We start from the raw sequence: 19,883 nt of genomic DNA on the forward strand, positions 1-19,883 counted from the left end.
AATGACCCGGTTACTGCGTTCACCAGATATCAACACAATTTCGATCTGCTCCTCACGTGTTAACCTCTTCAACATGTCAATGGCTGTGAACAAAGAGAAATTTGTAAATTACAACTCATAAAAGAATAACGTTACGTTGAAACCAAGCACACCATTGTTTTTCTTGTGACAGTACCAATAAGTTTGATGTGTCACATGGCCCTCTTCCTATTGAAAAAACAAAAGTTGTATCCAAGATGGCCGACTTCTAAATGGCCACCATGGTCACCACCCATCTTGAGGAGTTTGCCCCCTCACATATACTAATGTGCCACAAACAGGACTTTAATATCACCAACCATTCCCATGTTATTACGGTGTATCCATATAAATGGCCCACCCTGTAGTATTGCAGCATGGCATTTGGGTCTTCTAACTAAAATAGGAAAATAGAAACATAAATAGTGTCATCATTGCCAGAGCTGGCCCACATCTGGTTCACATACACCCTACCATGACACCAGTCAGTCAGAAGTGCGAGCTTGATGCCGGATCAGGGCCAGACCTGTTTTCTATGAGCGTGGGCCACATAAACCAAACCACAGTTGGGCCAGATGTGGCATGCCATCACATAAACAGTGCCATCTACGCCAGGCCTGGCCCATATCTTACTATGCCAGAAGTCAGCTAGCAGGCCCGGCTTGACACCAGATCCGGGCCAGACCTGTCTGCTATGTGGGTATGTATGTCAAAATGTATGTCATAATTAATAAGAGCTAAAAACAGTAATAATTAATAGTGGTAAAAGTACATTGAAAGGACAAAGTATCATAATTTAAAATGTACATAAATAGGTCTTATTTATTGAATTAAATAATGCTATATGGGCCGAAAAGTCAAATAATTATAAAAACCAAAAGCATAAAATAGCATAAAGTCATTTCTATAAAGCATGGTCTATGAAAAGCCTGGTTGAAACGGCTGGTTCTAAATTGAATGATTTCAGTATTTATTGCTGCTATCAGCTCCTCCTGCAGCCTGCACCAGCGGCTTGGAGCATTAAAGCCAAAAGGTATCGCCAAATTAATGTTCTGGTCCTACACTTTGGAATAGTTAGAAAATTTGAGCTGGAATACCAGACAGGTGTGCGAGTGAAAAAATGTAAATGGCCTGTATTTATATAGCACTTTACTTAGTCCCCAAGGACCCCAAAGCGCTTTACGCTACATTCAGTCATCCACGCATTCACACAGTGGTGTGATGGCAAGCTACATTGTAGCCACAGCTGCCCTGGGGCGCACTGACAGAGGCAAGGCTGCCGGTCACTGGCGCCACCAGGCCCTCTGACCACCACCAGTAGGCAACGGGTGAAGTGTCTTGCCCAAGGACACAACGACCGAGACTGTCGGAGCCGGGGCTCGAACCGGCAACCTTCCGATTACAAGACTAACTGCCAACTCTTGAGCCACGCTCAAGAGTTGTGTAATAATGTAGTGCTTTAAAAACAAGTAAACTTTAACATGATACAGAAGGCAGGGCGGTTTAAAATCAGGTGCATTGTATCATCTCCTTGATCAAGCTCTCTGGACACAGTTCTGAATGGGACTTGTCACATCCTGGAGCCTCTGGTGGTTGCTTAGCAAGGAGTCCCACCCTGGTGATACACTGTGTTAATTACTGAGCTTTATGAGGTGTGTCTTGTTACCTTTGGACAGAGCCAGGATAGCTGCTTTCTCTCTGTTCTCAGTCTTTATGCTAGGCTAAGCTAAGCGAGCGGCTGTTCATATTTATGTACCGGTATGAGAATGACACTGTTATTCAGTGTTTAATTATTACTTTTATTTACATCCCTGCTCTCATTTTTGACCTATCAAATTCTGTTAGATCAGTTATTTCTCTACCTGTAAGCACTTCAATTAATTTTCCATTAATGTGTTTAATTTTCCTCTAAACATTTATTTTATTTTAAGGAGATCTTAACCTTTTAACCTTTGATATTCTGACTCTTGTTGACATTTTTTCCCCATTTACCTCTAATCTAACCTCCTCGGTCTGGAACTTGTGTGTGTATGTGCACCTCTGTGTGTATGCGTTTGTCTGCACTCGCACTAGTCTGGCAGTGCCTTGGCACACTGGCAGGAGCGGGCGCTACGCAGAGTGTCCAGGAGTCGCGTGTGCTGGCGAGTTCTGTCCGTGTGCTGGACGGGCGCACGACACTCCCCCCCACCCCTGGGTGCCAGCGGATCTGAGGAAGGCCTAGTGAGAATTCGGGTCAGCACAGCACAGCCAGGGGCCAGACCACCAGGACAGCTTAACCACTTACCAGTATAAAACAGTGCTGCATTCATGCCATATTGCTTTAAAGGCTCAAGATGGATTGAATATCCTCTATTATTTTTCTTGAGTCACTTTAAATTTTTGCTGACACAAAATAATGATTTGGGTGGGATATTTTATGGATAAAATAAGATGAAAAAAATTCTTCCCATCAACAATGCAGCAAAGGAGGTTGCAAGAACTCACTACTATATGACATGAATGTGCTTTATATAATCTGAGGTTGGGCAGAGACTGTAAAGCCACGCCTAGTTTAGCCTGTTAATTAAAGTTAGTGATAGCCCTAACTAGGGCTATATATAAGTTATCTTCAGTGAGGAGTGTGGCTTTCATTGCTTTACAGTGTGTGTTATTTGTCATGCCTTGAGTGTCTTGATGGCTGTGCTGGAAGAAGGAAAAATAAGTTAAACTTAAAGGTGACCTGTTATGGATTTCCTTATTTCCTGAGTCAAGTAGACATTTATTCATACAGCACCTTTGAACACTTTTCACAAAATGTTTCACAACCCATGACATAAAAACATGACAGCAAAAAAATCAGCTCAGATTTAACTGCTTTTTAAGAGAAGATCAAATCCAAAGAGCTCAACATCAGAAGATCCAGAGACTCGAATCCACTTCTCCCAAAGCCCTGTCATCTTTAGTTCTCAGCCTTGTGTGATGCACAGCCAGAAGGTCCTGATCACAGGACTTTGGCTATGTGTCAAGCCAAATGCATGCCGAGTTTAAAAGGATCAATAATACTGGTAAAACTTCTAGCGAAGAGGTCAGAGTGATTCATCAAATATTCATGTTAAAATCACCAACTGTAACCAATCTGGACAACTTCATAGTAGAGGAAAAAATAAAATTCCAGAATTATTTACTGATGGGAGTATGTCTAAGTCATACTGCCTGGTTTCAGTAGGTAATAAGAAATCTAAATTCTTGAATAGTAGTCAATTATTTAACATGAAGTTTTTTGTAGTCAAAGACTTAAATAGAGCCACGCTCCACGAGGTGGTAGTCTGAAACGGCCTGATTTGGAGAGCCTAGGAACTGAAGGTTTGACACATTATGCTTGTAAAGTCCACTCACCAAGGGGAAACACGGCAAAGCATCTGGAATGTCTGGAAGAACATTCCTGAGGCAAGAAGGCCTCATAAATCCAGGCTTTGTGTATTCATGCAAGGATGAGGAAGGAAAATCAACTTTAAAGAAAGTGTATGAGCACAGCTAATCAGAAAACAGCAACATTGTTTACCAGCCACTCCCACAATGAGCTGAGTGTCACCTGGACCCCTGCTCATGTCCCTGTCCTGCTTGTGGTCTGCACGAACCCAAGAGAAGACAGCTAAGGATACCAGACAAGTACACAGGAGGACAAGGCATCTGGATCCATCATAGATAATCCAAGAGATAGAAGCATAAGCATGAGCAACTGAAGCATCATTAAAAAAAGGACAAACAACATAATGGTAAAAACAGCTCTTAAAAGAGTATAATTTCCATATTAGGTTTGTTGTTATTATATTAACCATGATTTATAATGACATCATCATATGAGCCAAAAGCTCATGTTTTCAGGATGCTTTGATGCTCCATTTCACACTCTCTTTATTGACTCTGTATTATGTCAGTTCCTGCGGCGGTGGCTCCAAAGTGAGTCAATCCCCATAGACTGCCATGTTAAAATTCTGAACTGGCAGAGTTGCTTTAAATCACAGATGTGCTCACACAGGTAGCTGCAGCTAATATTTGTCTTTTCAACGTCACCTCCACCACTATGAGATGCTGACATGGACTCGTGCTTTTGTTGAACTTGTTTGAACGTTGCACCCCTACCACTTGTAAATGCAACGTGCTAACCAACTGTACATTTGCTGATAAATCCACCCTCTGGACTAAATTTGGTTACTTTTGGCGCTAAAAATATGATGGTAGTACACTTAACATTGAAGTTTCAAACGCAGAATCCAAAGCCAACAGCTCATGACTCAGTAGCTACTTCTGTTTTTTATATGCTGTCTATGGGATTTCCTAAATAAGGCTGTGCACATATGCCCCACCCATCTGTTGTTTAATAGTGTGTTCCAGATTAAGTCAGAAGTCAGTTCCCAGTTGGAATTTCTTTCTGGAATGCTCCCTCAACTTTGATTACCAACTTGGAAAGTCAGAGCAACCCCAGCCAAACCCAAGTAATAATCTAAGATGTTGCCAGTGAAGGTAAACAGTACTAAAGCTGTGAAACTTTTGATCTCTTCTGCCACTGTTGTGCATTTGTGACTTGCTAAATAAGCTATGCACAGACACACTGACTCTACCCATGAATGCACTGCGGCTGAGTTTTAAGTGCAAAACAACAAGTTCGGAATATTGGGTTGGAAATAAGCATAACAGGTTCCATTTAATAATCCAAAATGTTAAAGTAAATAAGTTCTTTGTGTCACAGCCAGACAAGATGTTCTTATCTATAAATAAGTGCTCATTGTCCCCTACATGTCCATCACTACACTCTGGTGTTTCCAAGGTTGCCTGGCTGGCTGTGCTGCCCTGTGCTTAAGAAGCCTGGCCTCCTCATTGATCCATCCGTAAGGCCACATCTCAGCATCACATTTTGTAAAACAAGCTATGCTCTTCTCCTTGGATGGCTTATTTAATGCACCCTAGAGGACACCAGAGCCTCTGTATGAAGTAAACTCATACACAGAACGATCACCAAGACAGGTGGAAAAAAATACCAATTACAAACAAAATTATCCCAAAAAGTGACAAAAACACAATTACATTAAAGATCCAGAATGAGCACAAAGACAGACAAAATGTGACAGTCGTTTGTTTTTGGTTTGGACTCATAGTCCTGATATGAAGACTGAAAATATCAGAGTTAAAAGTTAAGTGTGTCATAGGTAGATTTCTGGATTGTGTGCTAGATTAAACAATCAGTTATGAAACAATCTGTAAGTCATTACATGACCTGCTGTGAGAAGGACAGGGTACAGGGATTGGAGGCTTGTTGAAGCTGCTGAGATGCTGCCACTGAGCAAAGCTCTGGATCTATGGGTAACAGAGGATGCTCGCCTTTGTCCACCATTCACTGTCGGCTTTCATTACAGCTTACCTCAAGACAGTTAGGTACACAAAGTTGCGTTTGTGTGTGTTAGCGTGTGTATTGGGATGGTGTGGTGAATGTGAGAGAGGGAGAAAGAGTATGTCAACAAAACACGCACACACAAACATTCGGTACACACACGTGATGTAAAGGGAGAGCAGCACAGAGTGCTGTGACAGGGGGACAGTATTTGTGTTGGCATGCCATTCACACTTAGGTCGCATGCATTTGTAGGCATATGTGTAAATGCTGTCACACACACCCACACAGTAAGCCTTGGCTAGTAGCCCTCTCCAGCCAGGCCCGTGGAGTGTTGTTAGCTGGGCATTCCCTCTGACAGCTGCAGCAAGGCACTCCTCACACACACACACACACACACACACAGTCAGAGGGCATTCCTTTGACGCCATTGGTTTTTGGCCTGTGGCTCTTTAAGAGCTCAGCTGCATGCCTTACACATCACAGCTCTGTTAGGATATCATGTTCCTGTTTGCAGACTCTGGCTCTCCTCTCCGTCTGGCTCCAGCTCCTCTACCACACAGAAATTCAATAAAGCACATTAACATCAACCATCATGTCATTCATACTATTTTCATTTAGGTGGAGAAAGGAAAACACAAGAGGGAAAGCCTGTTGATAGCCTCATACTGTATCTGTGTTGTGGTGATGTGTTTCCAGGGACATGAAAAGAAACCGAGTTAACTTTATGGGTCCCAGAAAAATTAGGCTTATTGTTTGACCATAAGCTTTTTCCCTGTTCAGAATCGCTCACTGTGATGAAATGCAATAAAATCAATTTATAAAAATCTACACAATAACTAAAAAGTCCACCTTAATAACATTGTAGTTTACTGGAAACATCTGTATCACATCTGTAGACTAATTACTGTCTAAACCAGTATATGGAGCACACTATTCCAGTGACTTTCTTGTTCTAAATGTAAAAAAGAAAAATCCAGATTATGCTATATAAGTCATTTTAAATTATTTTAAACAAAAAAATTATACCAGAAGTAGACGAGCTAAATGCAATAAACATGAATGTTGGTCAAATATCCTAACACTCAGACGTTAGCTTAATGCTTTTAATTTTGCTCTAATAGGCACAAACTGTAATATAACACAATTGTTTTCAAGTGCAATGGAACTGCACGGTTAGGATGAGCATATTTCCAGTCAGGTTCCTAAGCTTGAATCTCCAATGTTACACTCATCTCTGACAATTGTGATACTTATCAATGAAGTATACATCAATGAAGCATAAGGAAATCTCAGTTCAATCTGATTATCATACTGGAAAACGGATCATTGCAGATAAACGAGGAGGAACAATTTAAAAATTGGTTTCAAAATTGCCTCCAAACTGCTCTGCTGTTTGGTGTTTGATGTGATCACACATTATCAACAGACCTGCATGCTGTGCAGATTTTCAGGGGAAATAAAAATCAGTAAGGTATTTTACATGCTCCCAATCATTGTTTCTATTATAGTGGAAATGAAAATACTTTTTAGGTGATAGCTGACGATGTAGGGTCTTTACCTCACAATACTAGGTGTCTTGAGGCAACTGTAGTTGTGATTTGGCACTATATAAATAAAACTTAATTTAATTGAATTGAATTAAATTTAGTGTCATTTCAATGTAAGAATATAAGAAACAGCTTTTCTTGAGTGGAAAGCATTTAGGTTGGCTGGCCAAAGTATTTAGGTGGGTGTTAAAGGCGGTATCTCCCAGGATGTCAATTCCTAAATGCCTGTTATAAAAACAGCTCACCAAATGGTCTATGATGTTTATTTAGTCATGTCATAATGACCCACACGTGTCATGTAGGAAACCAGAGCTGATGGGTGGCACATCTGTTTTTTCCTCCTTCTTAAATTCCCTGAGCGTCACATTTACATTTAAAACTGAATTCAAAAGTAAATCCATCCGCTTTTCTCAGCTTTGAAGCATTTTGGAAGTTTCAGTGTTAGAAAGCAAGTTTGTCCTTTTATGTTTTTCATGACTTTTACAGTTGCTTCCATTTTACACTAGAAGGTTTAACTAATTCATTTTAGGACTGCTTTGGTGTGGCCATGAAACAACATTTACCTCACAGCCAGTCACCGCTGTCTTCATGATGTAGTATACAAGTAACAATAGGCTACGTTCGGCCTTGTGCATTTCCAGAGACTCACTCTCGTGTTCTCTTCTGTGTCCTTTCCTGCTTTTTGGATCTTCCTCTCCTCCACCACCACCACACCGTCTCTTCTCTGCAGTCTCTTATCTTTGATGAGGTGGATCTGTCGGATGCCAGTGTTGCAGAGTCCAGCACTAAGAATGTCAACAACAGCTTCACAGTAAGTGTTGATCGACAACACATGTGCACACACACACTCAATACACACACCTACATTTTTGGTAATGACCAGTAGGAGGCGACTCCTCTGGTTGCAAAAAGAATTCCAGCAGTAGCTAGATCTTTGAAAAAACTGTCCTCATATCCCGTGGTTTATGATGAAAGCTACTGAGTTCACATCTTATTGAATAAGATATTCATTTTGTAAATGATGGTGCCTGTTATAGTGAAACAGGGTGATTTATCATGGGACTCACATATCACCAACCTATGAGCATGCGGCACCCCTTGTTCAAATCCATCAGTCATTCATCACATCAGGTTTCAGAACACCTAGATGAAGGCAAAGGGTTCACAACAGGACTGTGCTAAGTAAACAATATTGGCACATAGTAGTCAGTAGGGTTTGGCACTTAGTTGAGAATCTTTATCTCAGATTTAAGAAGTTTGGAAATTTTTTAATGTCAATAAATGTTTTCAAAGTTCAAAAAATGGAGCTGGCAGCAGTGACTGTTGGGAAATCTTTGGTAATAGAGAACAACTTTTAGCCAAAATATGAGAATTGCTCCTCCAAATGACGTCAAACTACGACTGTTTTTACACTGCATACCTGCCAACAAGCATTTCTCTCCTTTATTTTAAGACCATCTCTCAGGGACTTTCCAGCTCCCACTGATGCAACACTGAAAAACACTGAAACATAGTGTAATAGTATCGCCAGAATCAGTTTAAACATCACGGAAAACAGTGAAAGAAAGGATGTTGCAATCCAGTCTCCATACTTCTCCAAACCCCTTTACTTTGCAAATCTCATAGTTTTGAAACGTAAATGTTGGCAAGTTAAATTGTGCTCCATGACATCACACCAGCAAGATTTTATGAAGAATTTGTAAATGGTTGTCGAAACAGGAGAAGAGCACAGATGGATGCATATGTACGGATTGTCTGAATTATTAATAAGAAGATGATTGTTTCTTAACCTAGACTAACAGTCTTTGTGTATTTAGCTGGAAAGCTAGCTATCAGGGTTAACAAAACATGGGATATGCCCTTTAAGGGAAGTTATTCACCTGACAAGCTTTACACCTGAAAAGGTCAGTCTTAGTTATAAATAGAAAACATTACCATAGATTGCTAATTAGCATTGCTCCTTGTGTTTTTGTCAAATGCCTCTCAACACGGCACATCCAAACGGGTGATGTGGTTGTGAATGGACGGCTGAAAAGAACGAGAAGCTGTGAGTGTGAGTGTGTGTGAATGAGAGTATTACAAGCAGCAAGGATAAAAACAGAAAATAAAAGAGCTTGTGTCCTTTCTATAAATGTCTCTTCTCTCCTCGGTTGTTGCTATAATAAGAAACACAGAGGCGGAGGGGGTAGGCAGGAGAATGGTGCCCAGAGGAGAATACGGAGCTATTTTTAGCATCGGCTTGAAACGCTTCATTGGCTGGCTGGCAAAGCTTAAACCCCTGCCATATTCATAAATAAGATTATATGTGTGCAGTTGTGATAGGATGTGAAACGCTGCCTTATGAGCATCAGCATCCTATTAAGAAGGTGAGTGCAAGGAGGCAGAAAGAGAGGAGGAAGGAAGGAAGGAGAGAGGGGAGATAAAAATATAAAAAGGACTAAATACTGTGGAGATGTGAAGAAAGAGGGGAAAGAAGGTCCTGACAAAAAAATAAATAAAAAATGCTTTACACTTATTATTGATTGAGGATGACTGACTCAAGATGGAAAGGCAGAAGGAAATCCTGGAGTGATGTCACACCACTGCTGACTGCATCCGCACACATTCTCCCAGGGGAAAAGAGGGGGAAAAAAGGGCAGCGAGCGAGAGATTGAGGCAAGAGCGAGCGCTGAGAGGAGGAGGAAGACGGAAGGGAGCGCGAGAACGGAGAAGAAATGAAAATAGGGTGGACCACAGTAGAGGGGCAGTGAAAGAAAAACCTAAAGGTAGTTCACCTGAAGCTGTAACACTCTTGACTTGTGGTTACGTGTGTCAACCCAGACACGGTCACACACACCAACCGGGGGAGACCAGGATTCATCAGACAGGTTGTGCAAGCACGACTTAGAGAGAGAAAGAGAGAGCGGTGCTGCAGAGGACGCACTGCAGGACTTTGACTGTGCAGTCTCTGTGTCCGTCTGTCTGTCTGTGTGGTCTCTTGTTGTCTGTCAGTTGGTCCCCCGAGGATGAATGATGTTGCTGACGCCTTCTGTGCAGGTTGGTGCTAATTGGTTGAAAGGCTTGAAACATAAATGATTCGCTTCATCGTGCATGTTCGTGTAGGCGCTCTGCACATGACTCCTCGGTGTGCCTAATGTGCATGGTTGTATTTTAGCTGAGCGGACCTCTTAGAAACCTACCAGCAACATAAAGAAAAATGTTATGGTCACAAAAAAACTGAGAAAAAGGAATATTTTTCACTTGCATTCTTATAAATTCTTCAGCTGTTTTTTTTTACAAATTGCCTTATTTGAATGAAAAGATTAATGCACGAAGGATATAGGAGTAAAAAAGGATTTAAAAAAATCAAGAATGCATCCATCTGTGTATTTTTATGAGTGGTTATGCTCTAACAGAGTTGTACAAGTGTATATGTTGGAATACACTTGTGTGTGTATATGTTTAGGTCTTTGTGGTGAATATGTGCTTGTGTGAATGTATAATGAGGCTGTCGTTGTCGCTCAGACAGGGAGCACCTTGAAGTCCACGTGAGGAAAGGCTCAACCCAACCCGAACCCACAAACTCGTTCCATCCTCTGCAGGAACAGCTGCCTCTCACGCTGACTTACTCGTGCTTATTTGCTCGGCTCTCTTTTTAATGTTTCCTTTGAATCCATACGAGGAATCTTTAGGAAATTCACTTTAGCTTAATTTTGGGTGTTTGCAGAATGTGAATTTAATCAGTTTATGCATTGGTCTGTGCGTGTGTTGTAGGGAGTGAGCAGCCTGATTTTCTACTGCGTTGTGTATGAAAGTGTCTAAAGCGTGACTTGTGTTCCAGATTATTGGGTCATTGTTGCTGATTACCTCTCTACCAAATGAAAATAGCTTACTAGAATCAGTTTCCTGGTGCAGAGTGGATGGTAGAAGCTGAACGATCTTGCCCTATAAGGCTGTAACTGCAGTAAAATGCAATTGTGTTGGAAGCTAAAGTTCATACCTAGAGAAATCATTTGCAGAACATTATAGACTTCTTATATTTTGTATTATTTACTCTCATGTATACGCTGTTACAATGATGGATGCTTATACTAAACTTGGCCAAAGTTTCAAATAATGAGGTCTGTGTATGTACAAGTCATATTTATGAGCCAGTAGCTCCGAGTTCTTTAAACACTTCATTTAGGAAATGTTTTCTACTCCTGGCCATAGAGAGAGGATATCAGAAGTAGCAGCCTCTTGGGCTGAAAAAGAGACCAACACCAAGATTTTAAAAACTGCAGTTTATGGAGTGGTTGAGGCTGGCTACAAAAAGCAAGTCAGTCCCCACAGACTTCCATGTTAAAATGTTAACATTAGAGTATTAACAAGCTTGTTACAGCCTGGTACAGGAAACGCCCCATTTCCTATCCCAAAATATAATTATCTGCTATGAGGTATAGGCTGGATGCTCATATTAAAGATGCAGACACAATTGAAAATGCACATATTGAAAATGCAGACACAATTTTAAACAATGAGGTTGGTGTATGTGTTTTGCAATATTTTGTTTAACAGGAATAACCAGTCAAAGTAAGTAGAGATGAGAGTACCATGTTTTAGGCAGAAAATGAACAAAGCCCATTATAAGATAAATGAGGATTATTTTAAACAGTGAATCATCCAGGTTCCCTTTATAGAGCCACTTCTTTTTGTCACATGATGACCAGTTAGTCAGTCAGAGGGATGCCAGGAACCATTTTTGGAAACAGCCATTCCCGTTCCCCCTGGCAACAAATCTTATCACTATCTGAAAGACACAGATACACACACAAATACACATACACACACATGGATATAGTACCAGCAGATAGAAGATGATCTAAGACCAAAGAGATCAATTTTCCCATGTGCATGTGAGTGCACACTCCAGAGCACAAATGGACACCCATACTCATGCTATTTTTTTCAGCTCCTGGGGGGTAATGAAGATGTATAGTGCTTAAAAGCATACAATATACTGTTGATTGAGCTTCCAAGACAAAAGTTATAGAGTCAGAGTTGCAGTGGGGAGAGAGAAGAGATTTTCTCTTGTTGAACATGCAGAATAATTTATAAATGGACGATTGATTCAGTTAAACATGCACTGCAAACAAACAAGCAAGCATGGGAATACACACCAAATGCTTTCAGTAATTTGGGTGTTTTCTCCACTTAAGAGGAGAGGAAGAATCCTAATGTCATTAACTTTATTACTGGGTGAGGGCAAGGAGAGGACAATATTCAACATACACAAAAACACATTAATGCAGATAAGCATGTTTGACAGAGCTGGTACGATTTTTCATCATGGCTTCATTTTTCAGAACATGTTGTTCAGTTCTCAGCAACCCCCCCTCCAAAAAAAACAGATATTGACTCAAGGTCCTGAGACAGATTGATTACATGAGTGATTAAGCTGACTGATGAGGAAATGAGAGTCAGGGAGCTTTTACTCCACACTTTTATTAATTAGGACTGCAGCTTTCAGTTATTTTTTATTTTTTTTGCTTTACCAATTGTTGAATCTATAAAATGTTTATAAGTTGTATCTTTTAAAGTGTTTTAGATGGAACATGCTAACCTTAATAAAATTCCATCCATCCATTCTATTCCACTTATCCAGTTCAGGTGTTCCTCCCTTAATAAAAATAATAAAGAAAATAACCTGATTTTAACATCTTTGAATGAACTTTGTTTCCATAGCTTTTACATAATTTGTGAATTGCTAGAATTTATTCTGTTAAAATAAACATCTGCTAGTGTTCCAGTCAACTTGGCAACACATAACTTTGTTAACTTGACAATAACCACATTCAGTGTGAAAAATATTATGCTTCAGTTGAGCATTTAGCAGAACTGTTGGGCAGTGTTCTCGCCAGAAGGATTCCCACAGAAGAACATCTGTTAGAGCTAAAAGCTATATACAGAAATAAGGCTTATTAGGAAACAGAAGGTAAAGGCTATGAACTATCAGAGTTGGGTTAAAATGCACATTTCTGAATAATTTTTTAAAATAAACAAAAAAAAAACCCCACACAAAATAACATGCAGCAGCAAGTCATATTTTACTATTTACAAAAAAGGCGCTATTAAATGCAGTTCATGTCTAAGTTAGTCTGTTTTCAAATTTGTTTGTTGATGAAAGACCTAGAACTTGGGTTATTGTGAATACTACTACCATTAAATTTAGAATTTCAGGATCATGTTTTCATTCCAGACTGATTGATAGCAGGGGTATTAGAGTGCAGACTTAAAGAGCCTGGCATGGAAACATTCAGAGCTAATACAAATTCATCATAAGTCTTCCATAGGCACCACTTAAAATTGATTGTAAGCCATCTCAAGCAATACAAAGTAATTCTTTTTTTTTTTTTTTTTTACTTTTATTGCCAAAAGTAACAAGGCAATTCACAGCAACAACATAACCTGAGACCAAATTTGCAGTATATAATAGTGAGGATTATTCAAAAACTTAATTTCAAAGGAAAAACATACATACACATATACATATACATACATACCAATACTTACATTCCTTAGCACAGATGTAACAGTGTTAAGGCCTGAGTGTCCTGTCAAGATATTTTATAATTGGAGCCCATTTTTCTCGAAGGTTGGCACTTTTAGTTGTAGTTGAGCTGTTATCCGTTCCATTGTATAGACATGTGACATCATCCAAGTTCCATGAAATCGTTTTCTAACCCGATTGGTTCTCTTCTAATATTGTCCCAATTCTTATGCTTTGTAATTTAGTCCCTTAACTGGAAATATCTATAGTGGACCCCTGGGGATAAAGCATATTTGGCCCTTAGATGGGCAAAACTTTTAAGAGTATTCTTTTCAAACAGCTGATTGACTGTAATCAATCCTTTCTCCGCCTACCTCTCAAAACTCTAATCTGACAACGATGGAAGGAACTCAACATTTCCATTTATGGGAACAGCTCGAGACATGGTCAAATTCCCTTTTAGCATTTTTAACACTTGGTTCCAAATATTTACAGTGTGCTTGACCCATGGGTTAGTTATTTAAATTTTTTTCTGTGATTTTGGATTGAGAAATGGGAGACTCCGAAGGGAGATACCTGGTAAGGAATACTCTTCCATAGATACCCACTGCATTTCTGAATCATGAATAATCCAGGCAGCCATTGATTTTAATTGAGCTGCCCAGTAGTACATTCTGTAGTTAATACAAAGTAATTTTGTTTATCTTTTATTTAATTTATGTTATGATACAAGGTTCATGGAAACTCTGTGTTTTACACTTTGTTTCACTTGAGATTCATGCAATTTTAACATTTTTTTTCTGTGTCAGCATACTTGTGTTCAGGAGCGATTCTAGAATCAGAGCTTTGGGGGTGCTGAGCACCCAGAGAGCTGCCCAGCCAGGCAAGATAAACTTTACTCGTCACGATGAGACTTCTTCCCTGGCTCTGTCAGTCCCTGCATCCTTAAATATCTCCAGTTGTCCTGAATTCCCTCTGACTGTCTACTTGGTGCATTTAAACCCCTGTTCCTCCCTGTCCTCATTGTCTGTTGTCTTCATCAGTCATCATAATTTTACCATCTCTGTGCAAGTCGGCAAATTTCTTTATTAAATCATAAGATTCTTAAATTCATCAAGTCTCTCTGTGCCTGGGTCCTCGTCACAAAACATGACATCACTTTTTTGAAAAGTCTGTAACAAAACCATCAAATCTGATCAAGGTTATGTAAATGCTGTTAAAGACTACTACTGCCAAAGAACAATGGATTGGAATTAAAAAAAAATAAAAAAAATCCTAACCTTAATTACTGCGGGAGAATAATGAACGATGCTCATAGTGAGTAAAAAGTAGACTGAGTGCATTTTTTGGACAGAGATTCACTTTTAATGTGTATGTATAATATAATACAGATACATAAAAAATACACTCCAAAAATAGAAGAGTCCTTGAAATGTACAAAATACTATTAAAAAATTAGAAAAATGGAGACACCTTGGCCTTTGGTACGAAGTATACAATGTATGAAAAGATGTTTACTGCAGATACTACTATGGCTCTGCAGTTTTTTTCTTTTCTTTTAACCTATGTCGCCTCACCTTGAGGTTGGCAAATCTGTCTATCACATTTTGGTGTTCAAGTCTCTCAAGCATCTCTTTCTCAACTGACATCACAGCCAGGTGCTGGAGTCTGCTTTGACCCATGGTTCTTCTCAGCCAGGTATGGAGCTGACTTAAGACACTAAATGACCTCTCACAGCTACAGCTGCTAACTGGGTTTGTTAGGGCAACCTGAATTACAGTTTTCACTGTGGGGAAGATCTGATTATCCAGAAGATTGTACAATGTTAACATATCTGGGATGGCACCAGCCTCACTCTTGAGCTTCAAAAAGTTTTTGGCAACCGTGACTTCCTCTGACTGAAGTTCGCTATGGTAATGCAGTGCCAGGGCTGACAACCCAGTTTGTTTTGCAAATTCTGTATAGCAGCTTTAATATGGGACAACATAACTTCCAGATTGTATGAGTAAAATTAGTTGGGGGGTTTTTTCTTTGCCGGTTTAACAGTTTCTGTTTTGCCTGTTAGTATTCCCTGTCTGTTTTCTTACCTGGTTCTTGCTGAACTTGTACTTTCTCCTCATGTTCCCCTCTTTCCTCTCTCCCTCTTTGGACTGACAATCATACACAAATAGTTTGTATTCAATTAGATTAAAAAAAAACTATTAAGATCACTAATAAAAAAGTCCTCTCTCAGTGTAATTTCAACCAAAAGGCAAATAACCAAACCACATGTACATCTAATAAAAGATATGAATATTGAAACACTGATCTAACATTATCCTTTATTGACGGATCATTTAATTTTACACTTTTACCTGAATGTGGCTCCGTTTTTTGAAAAAAACTTCCTCATATCCATTATGAACCTGGCTGTCTATACTTTTGTTGTTAAAATGTTCCATCTCAATTAAGTAATGTATGCTTTTTGTATTTTTAGTAGTGTGTCCCACAAACAGCAAATATTGTCAAAAAAAGTAAGAAATCTTTGGGGGTGCTTTGATTCATTCCCAAAAATGGGCTAAAATCGCCCCTGCTTGTGTCCCATTAGAAAACTAAAACAACTGAAAGTGAAACTTATGAACCTCTTAAGACAAAGAGCAAGCTTTAACACAGTGAGTCACTGAAGACTGGTGTTATTGAACCTGTAATGCAACAGAAATGAAGTATAACAAATGCTACTTCCATTTTAGTAACAGTATTGCTAGGTGGCCTTTTCTGTGGGTATTCCAAAGTTGACAGCCTTTTGGAAATGGTGGTGGGGTGTTCACATTCAATCTGATTGCAATAGTTGGACCTCCTATGTGGAAGGGATTCTGTGAAGACAAGAATTTGCACTGGTAAATGCATACACTGATCAGGCATTGCATTATAACCACCTGTCTGTTGTGGTGTGTATAATATTGTGTTGGTCCATTCCTGACTTGTTGAGGCATGGACTCCACTGAAAGTGTGCTATAGTATCTGCACTGAGATTATAGCAACATATTCTTTAAGTCTTGTAAGTTGCGAGGTGGGGCCTCCATAGTTTGGACTTGTTTGTCCACCACATCCCACAGATGCTTGATTGGAGTGAGATCTGAGGAATTTGGAGGCCAAGTCAACACCTCCTCCTTCTGCTTTTCAAACTGTTCCTGAAACATTTTTGCTTTTCTTCATGATGCATTAGCCTACTGAAAAAGGCCACAGACGTCAGGCAATACTGCATCCATGAATGGGTGTACATGGTCTGCAACAATGCTTAGGTAGGTGGTGTGTGCCAAAGTGACATCCACAGGGATTACAGGACCCATGGTTTCCCAGCAGAATATTTCCTAAAGCATCACATTGCCTCTGTCTGCTTGCATTCTTCCCATAGTGCATCCGGGTATGGTATGTAAAAAAAAATTGCCCATTGTTGGGGCTTTCGGCAGTGGACAGCACGGGGTCAGCATGGACACCCTGACTGGTCTCCATCTCTAGTCACATGCATTCCAACAAACTATGATGGACTGTGTACACCTTTCTATCAGAACCAGCATTAACCTTTTAGGCAGCTTTGAGCTAAAGTAGCTCATCTGTTGGATCTGACCACATGGGCCAGCCTTCACTCGCTCATCAATGAGCCTGACCACTGCAGAATTTTGACCCTTGTCAGACTCACTTAAATCCTTATGCGTCCCCATTTTCCTTGCTTCTAACACATAAACTTTGAGGATAAAATGTTCACCTGCTTTAATATGTCCCAGCCAGTAACAGGTGCCACGATAAAGAGATAATCAGTGTTATTTATTTTACCTGTCAATGTTAGTAATTTTGCCCGATCGGTGTATAAACTTTCTTTAGCATGTTCAACTCAAAGTGACTTTCCTAGAGAACTGGAGAGTTAAAAGTGGGTAGGGCTGCTCGATTATGGCAAAAATGATAATCACGATTATTTTCACTGAAATTGAGATCACGATTATTTGACGATATTTATTTAACCCTTTAAGACCTACTATAGAACCAAGTCCACCAGAGCTTATATTATTTTTTTTACATGCTGTAGTGCCATTTGTGGGAGCATTTCAAGTTGCTATACAACTGTTATAGCCCATATTTTACTAATATGTATGCATTAAGTCCATAGTAACTACATTAATTGCAAAAAAGTGCAATAAACTACAAAAAAAATTGAAAATCACTTTTGTTTTGTTTACATATATTTCTACTTGGAGAAATTTAAGAGGTTTATCCCTCAAAACTTTAAATACAAAAAAGTTGCAAAAAATAGTTTACAACAACAGGAAATTTATTTTGAGTGTCTTCATAGTTTTATTTTGGAGATACAGCAATTTTTATATACTGCAGGAAAAACAAAAAACAATCCTATGATGCAAATTTGCAAAGAAAACAGCATGTGCATCATTTCACTGTGGGAAGTGTTACGAACAGCTGATAGGAACGGCAAAGCGTGTTTCTGGAATATTATGTTTTTGTTCCTGCAAGCGCTTTTTATGCAATTTTTGCAAAGCTATATGTGGAACGAAACCGTGACCGAGGACAAGCTGATGGCATCAGATGTAAGTACAACTCCTCCGGTTTCATATGCAAAACAAATTATTGCGCTAGCTTACACGGTTCAGGTTCTACAGGGATTTAAAAATAGTTACGCAAAACGGAGCGTGCTGCTCTGACCGGCTTTAAAGGGTTAACAATGACTTTAAAAAAATAATATAAAATAGTGTGCAACACCACTGAAGTTTTTTTTACCTCTCTTTTCAACCAGCGGCAGTCACTCTCCTCTCCAAATAACTTCTGCTCAGCTTTCCGAGCTTCCCTCGGGTCCTCTTAATCAGCGGTCTCCAACCTTTTTTGCGCCACGGACCGGTTTATGCCCGACAATATTTTCACGGACCGGCCTTTAAGGTGTCGCGGATAAATGAGGGAGGGGCTAATAATCGGCTCAGTCATTTTTAATGATCGTTGAAAGCCCAGATCGTAATCGTGATTAAAATTCGATTAATTGAGCAGCCCTAAAAGTGGGTATCATGTAAGCTTTGTCATGCCATCCATTTTTATATAACTCTGCTGCACTGCATGTGCATTCACACATGGTTGACCCTTAATATGTAATGAACATATTGTCACTGGGCAGTCAGCTGCTTTATAGGGTTTAGTAGCCTCCTACTAAAGTGTGTCTAATGAGAATAACTGACTACCTGATGTTTCATGTTTCTTTGTAGCTTAATGTTGAGATGCATCCAAATGTGTGCATGTGTGCATTAGTACTAAATAGCAATAGACTACAAGCTGTGTTAAATTGTAAGAATTTGGTGTTTTTGTGAGGTAATTGATTAAACAGAAATTCATTTTGGTCTCACTGCTGAGAAAACTACAGTCGCATTCTTATGAGTCAGTCTGAGAAGCATTTTAATAGTATTTGTGTTGAGTTGTCTGCCCTATAAGTCCAACGAGATGTTTTTTTTTATTATGTAGTGTGTAGATTCAGTCTTTTATTACTCAGTTCCTATTGAGCCACACTCACCCTGTAAATGCACTCCATGGTTCACTTGTTTTATATATCCAAAGCAATAAAATATAGAACCAAAAAAGTCTTAGTTTATCAGTTTAGGACATTTCATTTTGTAGCTTAAAGAAAATAATGTTGTTATATAGGTAACAAAGTACATAAGTTTACCTCCACCAGAGCTTTGGCTATTTGAAACATGTTGATGCAAACCAGATGGTCAGTGAGCAACAGAAACCTTTCTACAGAAAGAAAGGCAGTGCAGCACCAGATGTATCATTAAAACCCTAAAATACACATACCCTAATAAACATTGCACACTATACACACTTGCAGCCATAGTGACACGGGTTTGTTGTGCACCTGCTGTTTTCCACACCTTGTAATAGCCTCGGTTGCTACAGGTCTAAACAGGCCTGCAATCAGAAAGACAGAGGGGGAGTTAGGGGTAGTGTCTCACTCATTTTTTCTTTGATGGATGCATTTAGTCCAAAGGCTGTGTGGACTGCACTGTAACACATTTGTCATCTTATTGCTAAAAAGGATGCAATTTAAGAAAGGATTGGAGCTCCACAGCAGTGTATTGCTTACAAGTGGTGTGCATTTGAAATGGTGCATCAAAAATCAGGGAGAGAGCGAGAGGCTAATCAGCTGAAGTCTATGAATATTTGGAGACATTAATAAGTTAGAGGAAAAGCTGCAAAGCTATGTATTTTTCCTCGTGCAGTTTTTACACTGAACCTGGAAAGTATTCACAACACTTCACTTGTTCCATATTTTGTCATGGTACAGCCTTATTCCAATTCCAGCATTGTAAATAAATCAACCACCAGGAACCTTCATAGAGCTGGTTGCCTGGCCAATCTGAGGGATCAGCGTAGAATGGCCCTAGTCATGGAGGTGACAAAGCGCACA

General features: G+C 39.5%; 1 protein-coding gene across 9 annotated transcripts in view; it reads left to right on the forward strand.

The window, feature by feature from the left end:
• The window catches only part of dgkh (diacylglycerol kinase, eta), an 80,264-nt gene that overhangs the window by 17,698 nt on the left and 42,683 nt on the right, over positions 1-19,883 (forward strand). For 5 of the 9 annotated variants that reach the window (XM_085248452.1, XM_085248455.1, XM_085248454.1 and 2 more), the window contains exon 4: positions 7,667-7,747. In XM_085248452.1, the coding sequence (XP_085104578.1) occupies positions 7,667-7,747 (81 nt within the window). Of the gene's footprint in view, positions 1-2,091; positions 2,251-7,666; positions 7,748-8,889; positions 9,973-19,883 lie in introns of those variants that run through there. The other 4 variants (XM_085248460.1, XM_085248459.1, XM_085248456.1 and 1 more) reach the window with 3 other exon arrangements.

Source organism: Mchenga conophoros, linkage group LG16 (genome assembly GCF_057382185.1).
Source record: "Mchenga conophoros isolate Kocher_MC1m ecotype Shallow Benthic linkage group LG16, M_conophoros_male_GT1.1, whole genome shotgun sequence".
NCBI classification, from domain to species: Eukaryota; Metazoa; Chordata; class Actinopteri; order Cichliformes; family Cichlidae; genus Mchenga; species Mchenga conophoros.